This window comes from Cheilinus undulatus, linkage group 17, assembly GCF_018320785.1.
Source record: "Cheilinus undulatus linkage group 17, ASM1832078v1, whole genome shotgun sequence".
Lineage (NCBI taxonomy): Eukaryota > Metazoa > Chordata > Actinopteri > Labriformes > Labridae > Cheilinus > Cheilinus undulatus.
This window is the reverse complement of record NC_054881.1, coordinates 36,054,742-36,073,776: the sequence shown is the minus strand read 5'-3', so window position 1 is coordinate 36,073,776 and position 19,035 is coordinate 36,054,742. Positions and strand designations below refer to the sequence as shown.

The 19,035-nt window shown below is 37.4% G+C and overlaps 1 protein-coding gene across 1 annotated transcript; it reads left to right on the top strand.

Moving 5' to 3' along the window:
* The first annotated feature begins 4,071 nt into the window (after positions 1-4,071).
* Positions 4,072-18,490, top strand: bcl7a (BAF chromatin remodeling complex subunit BCL7A). Its single transcript, XM_041810185.1, has 6 exons — positions 4,072-4,229; positions 7,622-7,703; positions 7,857-7,953; positions 9,560-9,709; positions 14,299-14,402; positions 17,206-18,490. The coding sequence occupies exons 1-6, from the start codon at positions 4,138-4,140 to the stop codon at positions 17,278-17,280; spliced, it is 600 nt and encodes a 199-aa protein (XP_041666119.1). The 5' UTR covers positions 4,072-4,137; the 3' UTR covers positions 17,281-18,490.
* The last annotated feature ends 545 nt before the right edge of the window (positions 18,491-19,035 follow it).

Here is a 19,035-nt window from a genome sequence, read left to right as displayed (position 1 = left end):
GGCAGACTGTACACTTAAAGGGCCTGAAGTGGAAAGTTAACATGAAAAATCAGAGCTTTAATCAATAATGAAGAGGTCAGTGTGTCTATCATACCAGTTCACAGAAATGCTACACCTGTGTACCTCTTGTTTGGTTGGAGGATTTTATTTAGACGTGAGGGGAAAATGTTCAACAGCATCAGATGTAAAAATGGCTTTAGATAAGAACAGCATGTAGAATGACAAATCAAAATGTTGGAAGATAATCAGTTTGTCCTCATTCTTAGATGTAGACAGGATAAACCACAAGCAACATATCTGTGTGCACAACCAGCGCAACAAGCACTTTTTTCTTTTTGAGAACAGGAGCTCTTCTTCTGATTGAATATTCACTGATAATATCTGACAGGTGGGCTATTACAATCTCAGTTGTTTTGGGGAAGTGGTGCACTCAGGATGTTTGAGGGGCAGGGGCATAAATTTAAAAAGGACATCAGCACATATAAAGTTGTTGTATGTTTATGATGTAATTGTGAGAAATCCTGGTTAGGATCAAACATTTTTGTTATGTGATTGTACCTACTATAACTGATTCATTTTACACATGAGGATGTAGCCTTAACTAAACTTCAGTTTGAAGAATAACCTCTCTATGAAGGCAGTTGCCACTGGTGGTGCTAAATACTGTATCTTAGAACTTAGTCCAAGTAGAGGGGCACTTCATTACATTTGTCAAAGACTCCTTTGGAGAGCACTTTGTCTTGTTTTGTCTAGGGATACACAATATTATCAGCGTCATTTTGGTCTCAGCAGATATTAGCTGAAAAGGAATTATCTATATTGACAGATATGAAACTTTCTGCTGATATTTACAAGCTGTATTTTAGCAAAGTGTCTGTCTACATCAGCAAGTATTGGTATGGAAAATAACTTAGAAGAAATTTAGGCCTACATAGGCTAAAGTCTTTTAAAGTATTTTAAAGATTGAAATTTGTTGATCTGGTGGCAGACTGTACATCTCTGATGGCAACTCTCATAGACCGAGATGCTGTATATCTCAGACAGGAAGTGCTGTAACTAGCTGGTACAACGCATTACCAGTTTTAAAAATTGGAACATTTTCATCTTTATCAATACCAAAGTCTGGCATTTACATTCATGAAATAAACATTGCAAAAATGATAGACTAAGAAATATTTCTTAAATAAAACAGAAATATCAGCGGTGTAATCCTGAATTAAATAATGTGTAGATCTATTTTAGAAGTAGAAACATAACTGGTGGCTTGCTTTGTTAGCTTTAGCTAAAGTTAACATAATGTTACTATATTAGCAAATGTAGCTAAGTTAGCTTTAGCAATCTGAGATTTAGCAAACGTAGCTAAAGCTCACTTAGCCACATAGATAATGAAGATATGTAGCTTACATAGCTGCTTTGTGAGTTACATTAGATATGTAGCTCTGTTATCTATACCTAAATTAGCTTTACCAGCATGAGCTTCAGCAAATGTCATTAAAGTTAACTTAGCTACATCAGTAACATACATATGTGGCTAACGTAGCTGCTTTGTTAGCTGTGTTATCTATACCCAAGTTAGCAATAGCAACATGAGCTTACGAAGAAAACATTAGAGCTAACTAAGCTACGAAGATAATGTAGATATGTAGCTAACATAGCTGCTTTGTGAGCTATGTATAGATATGTATACAGTTTAGCTCTGTTATCTATACCTAAGTTAGCTTAGCAGCATGAGCTTTAGCATATTTTATAAAAGCTTACTTAGCTACGCAGATAACGCACATATGTGGCAAACATAAGCTTTAGCAAATGGCGTTAAAGCTAACTTAGCTATGAAGATAATGCAGATATGTAGCTTACATAGCTGCTTTGTGCTAAGTAAGCCATGTTAGCTATGTAGCTCCAGTCTCTATAGCTAAGTTAGCTTCAGCAATATGAGCTTTGGCAAAGGGTCTTTTAAGCAAACTTAGCCTTGTGAATAACGTAAATACATAGCTTATGTAGCTGCTTTGTGAGCTTTGTTAGCTATGTAGCTCCAGTCTCTATAGCTAAGTTAGCTTCAGCAATATAAAATTTAGCAAGCATAGTTGAAGCTAACTTAGCTAGTGAAATAACGTAGATATATAGCTTATGTAGCTGCTTTGTGAGCTTTGTTAGCTATGTAGCTCCAGTCTCTATAGCTAAGTTAGCTTCAGCAATATGAGATTTAGCAAGCATAGTTGAAGCTAACTTAGCTAGTGAAATAACGTAGATATATAGCTTATGTAGCTGCTTTGTGAGCATTGTTAGCTATGTAGCTCCAGTCTCTATAGCTAAGTTAGCTTCAGCAATATGAGATTTAGCAAGCGTAGTTGAAGCTAACTTAGCTAGTGAAATAACGTAGATATATAGCTTAAGTAGCTGCTTTGTGAGCTTTGTTAGCTATGTAGCTCCAGTCTCTATAGCTAAGTTAGCTTCAGCAATATGAGATTTAGCAAGCGTAGTTGATGCTAACTTAGCTAGTGAAATAACGTAGATATATAGCTTAAGTAGCTGCTTTGTGAGCTTTGTTAGCTATGTAGCTCCAGTCTCTATAGCTAAGTTAGCTTCAGCAATTTGAGATTTAGCAAGCGTAGTTGAAGCTAACTTAGCTAGTGAAATAACGTAGATATATAGCTTAAGTAGCTGCTTTGTGAGCTTTGTTAGCTATGTAGCTCCAGTCTCTATAGCTAAGTTAGCTTCAGCAATATGAGATTTAGCAAGCGTAGTTGATGCTAACTTAGCTAGTGAAATAACGTAGATATATAGCTTAAGTAGCTGCTTTGTGAGCTTTGTTAGCTATGTAGCTCCAGTCTCTATAGCTAAGTTAGCTTCAGTAATATGAGATTTAGCAAGCGTAGTTGAAGCTAACTTAGCTAGCGAAATAACGTAGATATATAGCTTATGTAGCTGTTTTGTGAGCTTGGTTAGGTATGTAGCTGACGAAGCTACATACAGTAAGCTATGCTTGCAGCATCAGAAAGTTTTCAAGGAGGACAAGCTCTTCTTCCCGTAAATTGACTTTTTTCCTGGCTTTATTTAATGTTTTAGGATTGGCAATTATCCCCCACCCTCTCAGAGTACACCAGTCTCTTGGGGTTGCTTTAATAGCTATAGGGATTTAAAGAAAAAGTACCCTAAATACCTTTTTCTGAATTAAATAAATTCCTGAGGGCCTAATGGTAAGCTATGGGTGGCCTGATGAGGCCCTGGGGCTGTTGGTGATCACTATAAGGGTGCATGTATCCCTGGGGGGTATTTACCCTACATTGATAGTTACTAAATTAAGATTGTTTTGTTTTGTTGTTGTTTTTATGAGCCCTGTAAAACTTAGTAACATGTTAATTTTACTTATTTGTTTAGGATCACAGGAAATCAACTCATTATATGGCTAAATCAGTGCTGTTACCTTGGGATGGTAAATCAAGATCTCAAGAAAACAACAAAAAAATTGTTAGCAAATATAAAGTATAGGTATAAGTATGAGTTAAGGAACCAACTGACTTAATTTTTATTAAATTCATAGATAAATTCATAAATTAAGTGTTTTAACTTAAGCAGCCTAACAACTCTGTATACTTGTCTGACTCGACTAATAAGTGTAAAAGTACTTCTTTTGTTTTGAAGCACAGTTTATTACTGCACTTCAATTACATTTGCTATATCAGACTTTTACTAATAACGCAGTAAATTTACTTGTTATATTAGTTCTAAAATATTGTAAAGGTGCCCCTCCTCAGATTATGTTGGACACAGTGTTTGAGTTGACACTACAATTACTTTTAGATGGTTCCTTAGCCTACATAGTCAGGTTTTTGTGTTTTTAACATTTTAATGAAGTATTTTTACTTTGTGGTATAGGTATTTTAAATACAGAAAAGACTACAGAATAGTTCCTCCAGTACCGAGGAGATCCATGCTGTTTGCAGCCTCTTTGTTCTCCTCCACACACAGCAGGGAAACACATCTCTCCTCACAGTGCAGCTGCAGCCACGCTCCCCTCTCCTCTCCCTACATGCTACACCAGTCCGCGCATGCGCAGTCGGCTCCTCTGTGCGCTCTACTGTTTGCATTGTGTCTGAACTGCCGGCGAGCTTTAAAAATATTATACCCACCGCGGCAATGTCGGGCAGGTCGGTCCGAGCTGAGACCCGGAGCAGGGCGAAAGATGACATCAAGAGGGTTATGGCCGCTATTGAGAAAGTACGAAAATGGTAAGAAAAAGAAGAGGAAAAAAGCTGGCTTCGTTATCTAACACGAGAAAGGCTTGCTTGTTGGGGGAGGAGAGGGAAGGAGCGAGACGGAGTGAGGGATGAAATTGAAAGAAAAAAGGACAATTTGTGAACGGGATCCACGGCAGATGTACTCGCTGCTCAGGTGCAGCGCGGCGCGTAGAGCGGCGCAATAAGCCGGTGAATCAAACATACAACATGTACCCGGTGGTTTTTTCCTTTCTCTCGCTGATTTTAACGGCAAGGGTTGAACCAGAAGCCATTTCGATGCAGTCACATGAAGCCATTGCTGCCTGCTGTTGAGCGTGTAGCGCAGGCGGCGGTTTTTACGCCGAAACGTCCGATAACTCTTGACTCGGGAACAATTTGACGACGGCGCTCTTGAGTCGGAGTAGTTTAGTCCGTGTGGAGTTTTAAATTAAGCGCTTTGAGTCGCCCTTTAGGTCTGATAGAGAAGAAGGCACGGTGGGGGTTGGGAGAGGGAAGTAGGCTACAGTAGTGCATGGCTGAACACGTAGTGACTCAGTCTTTATCGTTTAACACAGAAAAAGAACCGTTTTATCCACATTTAACTAAACAAACATACATTTATTTTCTGCGAGAACATGTCGCTATGTAATGTTAGCGTGTAACCCCGCCCGGTGGCTTTATTTTAGCTATGTGAAATATTTTATCAGGTGGTTTAATCAAACGTCCCCAGGTCAAATCAGTTTACAGAAAGAAGTTTTAACAATAACGTTATTATAATTAGAGTTAGACGGGGAAACTGTCGAGTCGAATTTTATATATAGTATCTATTGAAACTTAAATGTAACATCCATTGTAGGGTATTTTTTTCTCTTGAAAACGTGACTTTATAGTTTCCCGGAGGCAGAAAGTTACAGGCTAAGTCTACGTAGAGCATACAACTTTTGATTTTCTAACATTTTAGGTAATATTATTACGGTGGCCTAAAGTGCAATGCAAAATTACAGAGTCTGAAACACTTTTAAAGCTCATAACAAATTTACATTAACCAAAACATTTTACATTTCTTAAACAAATTTGCATTAGCAAAAAAATCGATAGATTAAAAAACAAATTAAAATTTTACAAAGCAAATTCACAAAAAGCAAGAAAAGTAATGATAAGGTCTGAAACACTTTGACAAAACTTGGAACGAATTTACATAACCTAAAACAATTTAACATTTCATAAAACTTAGCAAAGTACTTACAAATGAGAAAGCAACATTTACATTTTACAAAAAATAAATTACAAAAGTTTGATACAAAGTAAAAAAGTCTGAAAGACTTTTACAAAACTTGATACAAATTTACAAATTCACTTTAAAATTACAATGTCTGGAAAACTTTACAAAGACTTGAGATAAATCGACAACACCCAATAAAATACAAAATCTTAAACACTTTTACAAAGCTTGAAACAAATTTGTAAAGTCTGATACAATACAAAGTCAGAAATACTTTTACAAAGCGTTACACAAATAAACAAAGCCCAATACAATACAAAGTCTGAAATACTTTTAGAAAACTTGGTACTTTGGGTGATTTCCAGTAGTTGTAAAAGTGTTCCACAACTTGTAAATTTGTTTCAGCTCTTGTAAAAATATCTTTTAAATGTGTTTGTAAAATATATATTTCAAAATTTATATGTTGTTTTTTTTTTTTCATTTTTTTAATGAAATGATAATGGGTTTTTTTTTTGTTAAATGTATTTCAGACTTTGTGATTTTGTATTAGATAGCTATTTTGTAAAGAAAATTTTAAACCGAGATTTGTGTCATTGTTTGTATAAGTGTTTGGCTCATATATATTGTTTTATAAAATGTGAAAATAATTTCGTCAATGTAAATTTTATTCTAATGTTTTTCAGACTTTGTAATTTTGTATTTCACTTACAGGCCACTGTATAATACTTCAAATTTCAGAGCGCATAAGTTAATTACAAAACAAACCTAGCAGTACAAGAGCTCGCCAGAATGTTCCCAAACTGAAAACTTGAATCAATTATAAAGAATTATTTCATAATTTTTTTTTCTAATTGTGAATGTAACCCCTTTTATTTTTATTTTTATTTTTATTCCAAAGTGAAAGTGTTTTAAAACACTCAGTGCATACATAGGATTATAGGCTAGGCCTATACTCTTGAAAAAAAAGCCAAAGTTTTTCATTTTATACTTGCACATATAAGAGAATTATATTTTGTATTTCTGTTGTACCTAAAATATTTAAATTTGGGTAATAGAATCCATCAGTTCATAAAAACAGGGTCCTCTCACGTCTTCCATGATAATAGTAAATAACATTATTCCATTATAAATTAAGATTGATTTTAGTTTACAAATGAGAATTATGTCCTTTTACTTTGACAACATTTCAGTACTGGACTGTAACCTTTACTGTGCATGGATTGTTTAGGTTTCTCCGTTTTTTTGGTTAATTAACAGGTAGACTGGTAAAACATTTTTTTTAGAAAAGGTTATAAATTGAATTGATAAGTCGACATTTAGATTTTACAAATGTATCAAATGGGCTTGTTCTGACTCATAATGTGTGCATTTGTGGCATTTCATTAGTCTTGGCAGGTTAAGACTGCTGTTGGACAGAACAAAGCATTTGAATTAGTCAATATAGCCCTCAGTAAATCATGACTGATAGTTTTTGCTACTTCCTTATATCCTATAGATTGGATAAATATTCTCAGCAAATAAATTCATAAAAAATACAACTTGCAGTGATAGAATACAATTATAGTGCTGATTTTTAAACTAAACATCACAGAATTTTTGTTGTTTTTACCTGCGTGATCTTGTCTAATTAGCCTCTGTCTCCAGAAGTCAGTAATACCTTTAAAAACATTAATTGTGAGAAGTGATTTACAGTATTTCCATCGTCACCAATGCTCAAGCAATTCCCAAATATCCTTAAAAATCTCCAGACTTCCTTTAGTCCAGGGAAACGTACTTGATTGTGTTTTATCTGCTGTAGTATTGTGGTTTTAGAGATTAAAAGGTTTCAGACAAGGGTTTGCAACCTTTTTATTTAAAATACTTTGAATTAAAAAACAGATTTCTGTAGGGAAAGCTTGCACATATCCTATTAAATATGGTAACTTTGTCTTTTACATCATTGAAGATGCAGACAAAAACATTTTTTCATTGTACTTGTAGTGATATGAAGTCATAGAAACGTAATTAGGCTCCTTTGTTTCTGTGTCATATTCAGTTTAAAATAGAAAATGATTGCTGTGTTTTATGACGGGGAGCTACGTGTAGTTTATCTCTAACATCATGCCACACTGTCTTAATTTATAAGTAAATGAATGCATGGTGCCTTGGAGAATTTGAGTCAGTTTTTTTTGCTCCTACACAGGGAGAAGAAATGGGTGACTGTAGGAGACACGTCCCTTCGTATCTACAAGTGGGTGCCAGTGACAGAGCCTAAATCAGATGATGTGAGTCCAGAATTTTCCGCCAGTTATTCAAGGGCAAAGTATTGTTTTATAATGCACCAAGATACTTTATGATCTCCCACTGTTTAAATTGTTGTTGTTTTGTTGATTGGTTCCAAATTGAGCCTTAATGCTTTGTGTTTTCTGTCTTTGTAGAAAAATAAGAATAAGAAGAAGGGCAAAGATGAGAAATACGGCTCAGAGTTGACGACTCCAGAGAACAGCTCCTCTCCGGGGATGATGGACATGCATGGTGGGTGATTAAAAACTTGAAGTCCTGTTTGTAAATGTTCTTACAGTCAAAAAGACTACAAAAAACTTGTGTGACACTTTCTACTTGAACCCATTTATTCCGACTTGTAGATTTAAATCATCAAAAACCTACTACCAGGCAGTTAGGGAATTATGCTTTCTTGGCAGTTTACTTAAGCGACACATTTAAAAGACATCTGTTCAAATAGCAAGCAAAAAATCATCAGCAGAGTTCTACCTGGAAACATCTTCATCCACACTACGAGTGGTGGGGTTTGTTGAAAACAGATTTTTTGTCTTTTGGGGAATCGTTTTTTCTTTCTTAATGGAAGCCAGAGAAGCGTTATTCAACCAAAGCATTTTTTTTTTCTTTCAACTCATCTGTATAAAAGTAAACTGCCTGTCGGTCCTTTAAACAATTACAAATATTCAAATATTCCATCAACATTTCTTTTTTCTGGAAATGTTTTCCTCATACTAAGTGTTTTTTTATTTGTCATAGCATCCTGCAATATCAGGGTGAAATAGTTCTGGAAATTTTCAAGAAACACTTAGGAGTGCATGTTTGAAATGTTATTGAGAAGGAGAGTTTCTTTCAATGCATTTAAATACCATGCCTACAAAAAGTATTCACCCCTTTGGATGGTTTATCCTATTATTGATTTTATAAAAAAAGAAAAATATATATCACTGCATGAATATTCACCCAATTTAATGTGACTAAACCTAACTCAACAGAGATCTAGTCAAGTGATTGCAGCATAAGGACACCTGTGTCTGGAAGGTCCGGTCACTGGTTAATCAGTATTCATGGTTAAACCATGGAGACAAAAGAACACTCCAAGCAACTCAGAGGAAGGTTATTGAAAAGTGTAAGTCAGGGGATCAATAAAAAAATTCCAAAGCACTGAACATCCCCTGGAGTTCAGTTAAATCCATCATCAAAAAATGGAAGGAATATGGCACCGAAGTGGTGCTGTTTAGCCATCAGACAAGACGCTGTCTTTAGCGGACGCCAAACACATCACCACAGACAGCCCATTCCCACTGTGAAGTGGTGGTAGCATCATGCGGCGGGCATGCTTCTTGGCAGCTGGGCCTGGAAAGCTTTTAAAAGGTATGGAGTTAAATGAACACAGAAAAATACAGGAAAATCCTGGTGGACAATCTAATTGTTTAGTTGGTGGTACTGAAAAACTGATGATAATACACAGTTTAATTTTGTCAATTTAAGTTAACACTAAAAAAGGCAAACTGCACTGGAATTTTCCCAGGGAACCAGTGACAGACTTCATTGAGTCCTACTGCCTTAGCATTAAGCAGGATAGGTTTGTATTCTTTTTGAACAGGAATATCAATGTGGGCAAAGATAAATAAATAATTGAGGGTGACATTTCTGACTTTATAAAATACTTGTTTACATATTTATAAGACATTAAAGTGTTGAATTGGGCTCTTCAGATTCCCTGCAGATCCTGTAAATACTTTTTTATTAATACTTTGTACCAGTGGGTTTGGTTATAATGATGCCAAATGTATTTTCTTTTGTGTCTTGTCTGATTCTTTCATTATGTCTAACCAAAGTGACTCATCTTCTCCTTTCCCAGATGACAACAGCAACCAGAGCTCCATCGCTGACTCGTCTCCAGTGAAACAGGAAAACAGTTGTAGCACGAGCCCCGCCCCCGAGCCCACCAACACGTCTCACCGCGAGAGCAGCGAGGCCAAGAGTGACCAGAGCCCGGACAGCAAGAGGGGTCAGACACACACAAACACTCAAACACATCAGTATTGAGTTCTTTTAAGCGATTGGTGTTTTAAATGTAGCTAGATAAACAGCTAGCAGGTGTCTGGATGGATGATGGGCGCTTGCTGTTGTTTTTGTTTTACCCCTCTGATCGCTCTCTGTCTCAAAGCATCAGGACTAGCATCATCACTCTGAAAATCAAAATGACTTCTTCCCCATTAGTTAAGTACACACAGTTTACTGGAGGACAAACAGCTGTGGCCTCGCTGTCTCCCTCAGGACTTTAACCGTCAACCCTGTTTTACTTTTCTCTCAGTCTTTGAAGAGCCCCCTCAGACACTGACCTCTATATGTAACTGTGACAGCAGTTTAATATGTGGGTCTGAATAAGCTCTGGATGGCAGTCTGACCAACATTTACATAACGCTGATGTGGCTATGGTCAGACAAACACACTGGCATTTAAAACAGAGAGAGCACATCTCCATGTAAAATACTGTGAGAAATGTAATGCTCAAGTATCATCTCTTTTTCAAGGAAATGTTATAAATCAAGTGTATAATTCAGCCTTAATGTGGACTCTCGACTAAAATTAGCGAATTAATCTGCGTGTTATTCCTTTGATTAATCCTTTGAGTAAGTGATAAAAGATGATTATGAAATACTTATAACTGCTCATGTTGCTTATTTCAGTTCTACAGAAGAGGAATAGTGCCACTGATTTTTTTCAGGTGCATTTTTTTCCAATTCTGAGAAAAAAATTGGAATTCTGAGATTTAATTCTTACTTTTATCTCATTATTCTGATGTGTTTCTTCAGAATTCTAACTTTAAAGCCAGAATTATGACTTTAAACTTAGAGTTCCAAGAAAACATGTAAAAATTGTGAGTTGAAGGTCGGAATTCTGTGAAAAAGTCAGAATACTGAGGAAAAATAAAGTCAGAATAGTCGTGGCTAGGACTGAACGATTTGCAAAAATATTCTAATTGCGATTTTTTTTCCCCCCCAAATATTGGAATTTAATATGCGATTATTCTTGGGTAATTCGCATGTATTTTTTGACAAATTAAAGCAATAAATAATTCAATAAATAAGACCATGTGTATTGAAAACAATTAAATTATTTCCAAAGTAATTAATCCACAGTAGCAGGAATCTAAATATGGGGGTGCAACAAGCTTTAAGCTATAAAGGAGGCGGCTGGAGTGGAGGAGGTGAGGCTGGCTACCCGCTGATCGCAGCTGGGATATGACTTTCCTGAAGTAACGCTAGGCTTCATACGTTTTTGATAAAATGAGCTAACTATTTTTGCTTGTATTGCAAATTTAATGTCATTTGCTTTGTTTAAGGGCATTATCATTTTTATGTCACTCATTTTGATTAAGAAAAAATGTACATAAAACACATAAAGGAGGATTTTTGTAAACCATTAAAAAAAAATTGACACTTAAATGTTTGCAAAATGTCCATAAAATCTCTGCCGCTGCAAAAAACTGATTTATTAAACTGGTATTTTGACACATATCAAGTTAAAGAAATATTGCAACTTCTGCGATTTCCAAATTGCAGCAGGCTATCTTGCGATTTCATCTAATTTGCAATTTCATCTAATTTGCAATTAATTGCCCAGCCCTACCCATGGCAAAGTTTTGTTTGTTCACCATGAAACAGTAAGTGTTTTTAAGTCAAAAAACACTAGTAGAGCCATGAATCTCACCAGAGTGTATTAAAATGTTTGAAAACAGCACCCTGAGGAATTTATAAATAACTTACAGAAACACTGTTCACCAAGCCAGCTTTATTGTTTTATAATATCTTAAAATCCCCACCAGTTCAAATTTTGTTTTTAGTCTCAGGAAGTTGGTACTTGTTATGTTGAAACACGACCCTTTATTTAAAAAAATAAAGCAGATTGTAGTGTTCCAAAATGTGTCATGAAAAGTGTAAAATTCTACAACCCTAAAACCAAATTTAAAACAAAATGTTGTCATTTTAAAAATAAATTACAAAATGCTGAAATAAAAAAAATACCAGTGCCAGTCTTGTACAGTATGGTCCACCACAGGGTTGCCAGGTCTTGGTGACAAATCTAGCCCAGTGGCCGATTAGAAGCTAGCCTAAAACCAGCCCAACGCTGAAATTCAACATAAGCCAGTTAAACCTCTGCCACACCACATATATTGCTTGTTTAATACACATACACAAGACATCAAAAATGGCTGTGTGTTGTTAGGTCATTTTTGGGGGGCTTAAGCCCCCCTAAAATGTTCCTCAGCCCCCCTAATAATAATTACAGTAAAAACAGTGACAGAATTAATGAAGGAATGCACCACACATCAAGTTACTTCTTGCTTATTGTATAGAGCAGAGATACTCAGCCCATGGCTCTCCAGTGGCCTGTGGCTCTTTAGTCCCTAGTCTAAATGAAAACTTTTATTTCCTTTTAATCTGTGTCTTATTATCATCGGGTGCGTGCAATGGAGGAATGTGCGTAGGAGAGCAGAGGAAGTGGTGGTGTGTCTCTTCAGTAAGCTCATCCATTGAGGTGCGCTGTTTGGTGTTCAAACTGAAGCTTCTTCTGCCCTCGTTTTAACAAGTTTCTGTTGTCTCTTCCTGCCCATGCTCTCCCACACTCATATTTTATGATAACCATTGTGATACGCGTCATTAGTCATCAATGACCCACACACAGATCACATGTTGAGATAATGTAATATCTGGGGAAACTTGTCTAAACGTGGGTTTTTTACTTGATCTTTAATGCACTGCTGATAAAAGAGCAGAAACAGGAAACCAAAGCTCCAGAATGAGGCGGGGTGGAATGATGTGTCTAAGAGAGCTGCAGGTGAAAGGCAGGGCTGGTTTTAGTCAACCCAGGGCAAATACCAACATGAGGCCCCTCCCCCTTTAGCCAAAAGCATCAATAATGAGTGGAAAAAATAGAAAACATCTTTTTCAAGTTAAACAGAGACACAGAACCACAGTAAATGTCCCAGTGTGAGAGATAAATACCCAGATAGCCAACCATAATTCATTAGCTCTTTGAAAAACATCTCAGAGCTCAGACTAATATTTTAACATGTCATTGAACAGGTGGAACCTGCATAAATAAAAAAAATGCTCATTATAATTTCCTCTAACATTATAAAGATTTTTATGTGGCCTATTGCATCCAATTTGATTACACAATAATCCAACAATTCAACATTTCATTTTATTTCAACTATGGATCAGCTGATCAATGGATGTTCTTACATCCCTGGTTTTGGAAGGTGGCTCTTGCTAAAGTATTTTAAGACAATATGGCTCTAGGGTACAATAAGGTTGAGTACCACTGCTATAGACTGTCTTCAGACACAGAGAGAAATATCAGTGACAGGCAGAAATAAACTAGTTTTATTTGGAAATCATGAACAGCCTGAAGTAAAAAGAGAGGAGTTATTAAACTATCTGATTTTAGATATTAAATACAACATTTATATTTTACTCAATGCATTAATTGATCTGTTTTGCAGCATCTTTTCCATGAATTCACTCCAGCATATAGACCTTTAAATACCAACTCATAAACTCACTCAGGCTGTTGTTAGAAAAAAAGGAAGACCTCCTCAAGGCTCAGGAAAGGACAGTCTGAGGAAAAGAGAGTGAGCCTGATTATAGGTCCTGATAAATGCCCTACAACTAATAATAAAAAAATAAATTAAGCATTTTAAGGTTGGGAGAAAAAAAATGGTGTGCGCTACATGCCAAGCATTACGTGCAACCCTCGGGGCTAAGCCCCCCCCGTCTTTGAGACCTAGCGACGGCCCTGGCTGTGCTCAACCCGTGGCCGAAAAAAATCTACCCGCGGCGGTTTGTAAAAAGAAGCCCAATTCCAGGGGAAACCCATCAATTTTTGTATCAAATTCAAGTGATCATATTTCCTGTTTCATGTGGCCTATTGACATCAAACAAAAACAGAAAGGAAGCTTAAAAATCACTCTCCACACGAAGTCATTGCAACTGCTTTGTATTCATGCTATTATGTAAAAAAAAATAGGGGATGATATATCCCAGTGGCATGATCATGGATCCCTACTTTGTCATACAGAAATATATAACATAACTGCACACTTGATTAAATTTCATTTGCATTCGCTTCAATAATTAAAACTAGAGCTTGAATATAAAAACATTAATATGTAACTATCACTAAAAGAAAAATGTAATAAAATCTATGTTAGATGCAGAGGTACTGCACTCAAATTGACACCCTAAAGTGCTTTTATACAGCACAGGCCCCGCCAGGAGAGTCCAAAGTGCCAATAAAGAAGACTCACACACTTGAGTTGTGAACATCAACATGTGTTAGTCTCTTTTCCATGTTATTTGAACTCACTGGAGTCAAACCTGTTTCAACATTCCTGTTTGTCACTTTGAACTCAATGCCACGGTGCAGTTACTTTACATAACCACATGGTGTCATCAGAGAGCCAGAAAATGCCTTCTGACATCACAATGCATCCCTTGTAATGAGTACTGTTGACCTCTATAGTTGCTGCCAGCTGAAAAAAATGAGTTCTGGTTCTGAAGTTGATTTTATCACTTTTTTTCTCCTCAGGTAAGATCACCCCATCATCAGAGACCTCAGAGAGAGCACAAAGTGCCAAGAGAGACAGTCTGTCCTCAGGAGAGAAGGACTCCTCAGACAGTAAAGCCACTCAGGTACTAACATGTCCATCAGTCTGTCTTTAAAATGCACTTAACATTTTCTCTCTGATCTCTTTTGTATATGCTATCTTTTTCATAAAGTAAAAAAACAAGTATTTCACAAACAAAGAACACATGAAGCACAGCATAGAAACACTCACACCTGATTTAGATGAATCTAGAAAAAGGTGAACATAAAAATATGTTTAATAAATGTAACTAAATAGATACCCTTTGTTTTATGTGTCCAGGTTTTGACATATTACCTCCAGATATATGTGTGAAATGTCTATTTACAAAAATGTGCAGAAGAAACATAACATGTAGAAAGCAGCCACAGTAACCAGGATATGAGTCTGGAAAGAGGTGCAGGGTTTCGGACAGAGTTTCTTTCCCCCTTAGCATCAGTTTGAGACAGAAATCTCTAGATTTATCTGAAAACCAGTACAAATAAAACCAAACCTAAAAGGAAAATAAATACTGGATTTTTATTCCACTTTCTCTGTCACTGCTGCTTCTACAACCATAATGTGTGTAGCCCTGGGGCATTCAGTGAATGTGGAGGGAATATTTATAGCCACATAGATACAACAAGACCTTGAACAACAAAAATACTGACTTCAGGGAGCTTCTGTCCTTGGAGCACATCTGTCACAGTGTGCTCTTTTTTCGAAATAAATGTAAAGTTTATTTTACAGTTTATCTCTTGAGAAAAACAGAACTTTTTGTGCAGTTTCATTTCATTTTCAGTAAGGAAGCCATAAGCACCCTCTGACTCTGTTGACACATGTCAATAACAGCTTAAAATGTTCTGGGCATTCTAATACCTAGTGGTAATCCTTAATGCCATGTGTGGACACATGCATAGTGAAAATGAAATGATATACAGTAGTTCAGACTACACACAGATGTGGTCTGAGATGTCTTCATTTAGATGTAGGTTGTGCAGATGCAACATGAATATCACCCATCCAGACAGACCGTGTCGTATACAGTTATTTAAAGTTAAATAACTTTTTCACCATAAATTGTAGCTTCTGATTTTTTTCCTCTTGAAGACAGCCATTGCGCTGTTCCAGTGGTGCGATCCATGAGATTGCAGCCCTTACTGGAGCTTTTCTAGTGATTCTGGACCTCAGTTGACTTTTTACGGACTTTAAAGCTTCAATCCACACCAGGAGATGCGACATTCAATGTCAATTTATCCATTTTTTAAATCCATTTTTGAGCTGGTTTGAATTCTAAGAGCTAGACTGCCTTCCCAGCATGCTTTGTAACAGGCTGTGAACCAATGGTGAGCTGTTCCATGGCTGCATCATGCTATGTCAAATTGCACAGGTCTAAACATGCAGATCGTTTTAAAACAGCCTGAATAAAGCGCAATGGAGAGCAAGAGAGACAGAGAGTCTGTGGTGTAACCCTCTGAGCCTGTGATGCGGCCCTCACAGCCTCTGATGTGGCCCTCAGGAACTGTGATCACAGGGCCCTCAGACCCTGTGATTTGACCCTCTGAGCCTGTGATGTGGCCCTCAGAGTTGGTGATGTAGCCCTTAGAGCCTGTGATGTGACCCTCAGAGTTGGTGATGTAGCCCTTAGAGCCTGTGATGTGACCCGCAGAGCCTGTGATGTTGTCCCCTAGGGCCTGTGATGTGGTCCTCAGAGCCTTTGGTGGGGCCTTGAAATCCTTTTATGTGGCTCTGTGATATGGCTGTCTATGTCGCTCCAGACAGGAACTGCTTTAGGTTATGGCACAAACAGAGGAAATACAAAGAAGCACAAGGGCTTTTTTGTAAATAGCCTATGTGAAGATTTTGAAGACGTCTTTTTTCACAGAATCCCTGTTTTTCCCTTTTTGGTCACCAAAAGTTTAAATTTCTGTTTAGTTATTTCCTTTGTCTATATAGTCCCATAACTTTTAAAAACTTAAGTCACACTGCTGACGCACACGCGTTCTTAAAGCTCAGGTTGTCCTAAAAAATTTTTTAGAGATTGATTTTGCACCACAATGTTGTTTTTTTCAAGCTTTTAAAGACAATAAGTCCAGGCAAGACAAAAAATGGTTGAAAACAGCTGAGGGCTCGGAGGTTTAAAAGCACATTTATGACAAAATTAGGGAGAAAAGCTGCTAAAGAGGCACAGCTAGGCTCTTAGCTTGTGCCTGATGCCCCTGCATTCATTTATATTGCTAGCAGCTTCACTGCACACAGCATGCATGTATATATCCCTACATGCTGCACACAGCATGTAGGGATATGTACATGAGGCTGTACATACTATAGGCTGTTATTTGAATAAGGCTCTGAAGATGTTTTAATGCATTGTGTGGATGCACGTAAAAAGTGCAGTAAACTTGGTAACTGAATGCCCAAAATAGATGTTTGATGCAAAGCATATAGTACCCCTCAGCCTAGTGATAAAGTATGTAAAACAATACTATATGAGCAAGACCTTCACAGCCTAAGGACCTGCATCTGCAGGCTTTTTCTTTGGTTTTTCAAACGCTATTACCTTTATGTAGTCTCTGAGCCTTGTATTAATTATTATCTCAACCAATGTTGACCCATTGCTACAAAATGAATGTGGAGAAATGCTGTTAAAAACCATTTCTGTTCTGCTTTCATTGCTAACATGAATAAGTTAGCCATATTTTGCCTGATTTTAACCTGTTTTTTCACAAATTTTTAACAATGAAATCCCATTTATGGCTGCTACTGTGTTCATGCCTTTAATTAATATTACAGCAATAAATATAAGTAAACTTGTGAGTCTTAGTCTGTGTAATTTCTCAGATAATTCATGTTATTTTCTTTTTTCACAGGATCTAGAAGACGAGGCCCCGCCCAGTAAGAAAAGCAAACTGGAGTCTTCACCTCCGGACTTTGAGGAGAGTTAAATGTTTGTCTCCTTCCCCTCTCCTCTCTCCCTCCCTCTGTACCTCCCTCCATTAACTCTAGATACTTTAGGGCTAATGGACACACCAGCTCTCTTCCCACCCCTCTTATCCCTTCCACCTCCCCCTCTACCCAAACTATACCAAAGGGAGAATGGACGTCTCTCTTCCTCCCCCTCCCTCCCCTCCTAACACTCCTCTGCCACAGAGGGAGAATGGATATTACCTCTATTCACTGGTCCCCCTCCGTGCTTCCTTCCAGTTCTCCACAACTTCTTCACTAATGCCAAGAGAAGCTCTGAACCCGGGGCTGCAGTCCCCCTCTGCGACCAGGGGGGCGGCGCTGTCAGCCGAGCTCCAGCCACCACCAGGCCAGACCACAAACACTGACCTGCACCTGTGACTAAAAGAGTTAACACTGGGGATCTGAATTTAGGACGAGGTTGGTCCCGGGCGCTGCTCTGAGAGCGTTTTTGAATACTGCTAGCTTAGAGGCTAACCTGGTCTCAGATCAGCAGCTGCGAGGGAGAACCTCCGCCCTAAGACCACGTCACTTCAATCCTCCTGATTCGCCTCCTGTTAGACTAATGTTCTATATTTGTTTAGGAAATGTTTAGGGTTTTTTTCTCAGGAGGGTCAATGCACTGTTATGGTATGTCACAATCGATCACAGATAGATTTGCTGCTGTAGTGAAAGTCTTTTTTCTCTATCCATGGAAAGTTCTCCATTCACATGTTTATTAAAGTGAGCTAGCTTGTGGTTTGTAGAAGAAGACGGTACTGGTCAAGATAATGAACTCTTTGGATAAGTAGTGAAGCAAAACATAGGTAGCTTAGGTCCTGATGGTGTGCCTTGAGTTGCTACGAATATATTTAGGTCAAACAGGTTTTGAATCACAATTCTGGTGCCATGTTTTATTTGTTTTTTTTTTGCCTTATCATTGTCACTAATTAGCATTATCCAATATTTATATTCAACTACAGTTTATTTGTTTGTATTTGAAGGAGCAGATCAACATTTTGGGGAATACTTTCATGATTGATGAGTAAAATGCCACTCTTGTAGCCCCTTAGCATAAAGACTAGAAACAGGGAAAATTAGCTGGACAATTTTTGTCTGAAGCTGAGGAAGAAATCACACACAGTGCTTCTAAAGCCCGTTTCAGACTGGCTGCGTGATTAAGTTTACCTCAATAAATACCCCTATAAGTGACTCGATTTAGTGTATAGTGGAAGTGTGTTGGGAGCGATTCAAAATGAAAGTATTCTGTACAAACAGAGGGTGTTTTTTTTTTCAAAAAAATGCTTTTACTTTAAAAATCCAGAAGTGCACTCATACTGTGTTTATCTTTCCTGTGACATATTCTACCGGCAAAGAAAGCTTCACTAATACTAGAAGTTCAGAGACAGCTTCATTTCAGTCAGGAACACTTTAACCATTTTACTGCAAAATAAAATGGCATGAATCTGAATATGAGGGTGCGACAAGCTTTATGCTATAAATGAGGAGGCTGGGGTGGAGGAGGTTAAACTTTGCCAGCAGCAGCATGTTGCATCAGCATTAATGCAACCAAGGATTAATGAGAAGTACGTCATATTTAAATACACAGCTGTGTTTAGAGAAAGAGCTGTGATTGGCTGTGGGAACTAGGAGGTGATTGGGATCAGCTGGCCGTCAGCTGATCATGGCTGGGCATATGACTACCTTGTCCTGCATGAGCTAACTCAAGGCATTTAAGCTTGTGGCTTTCATCTGGG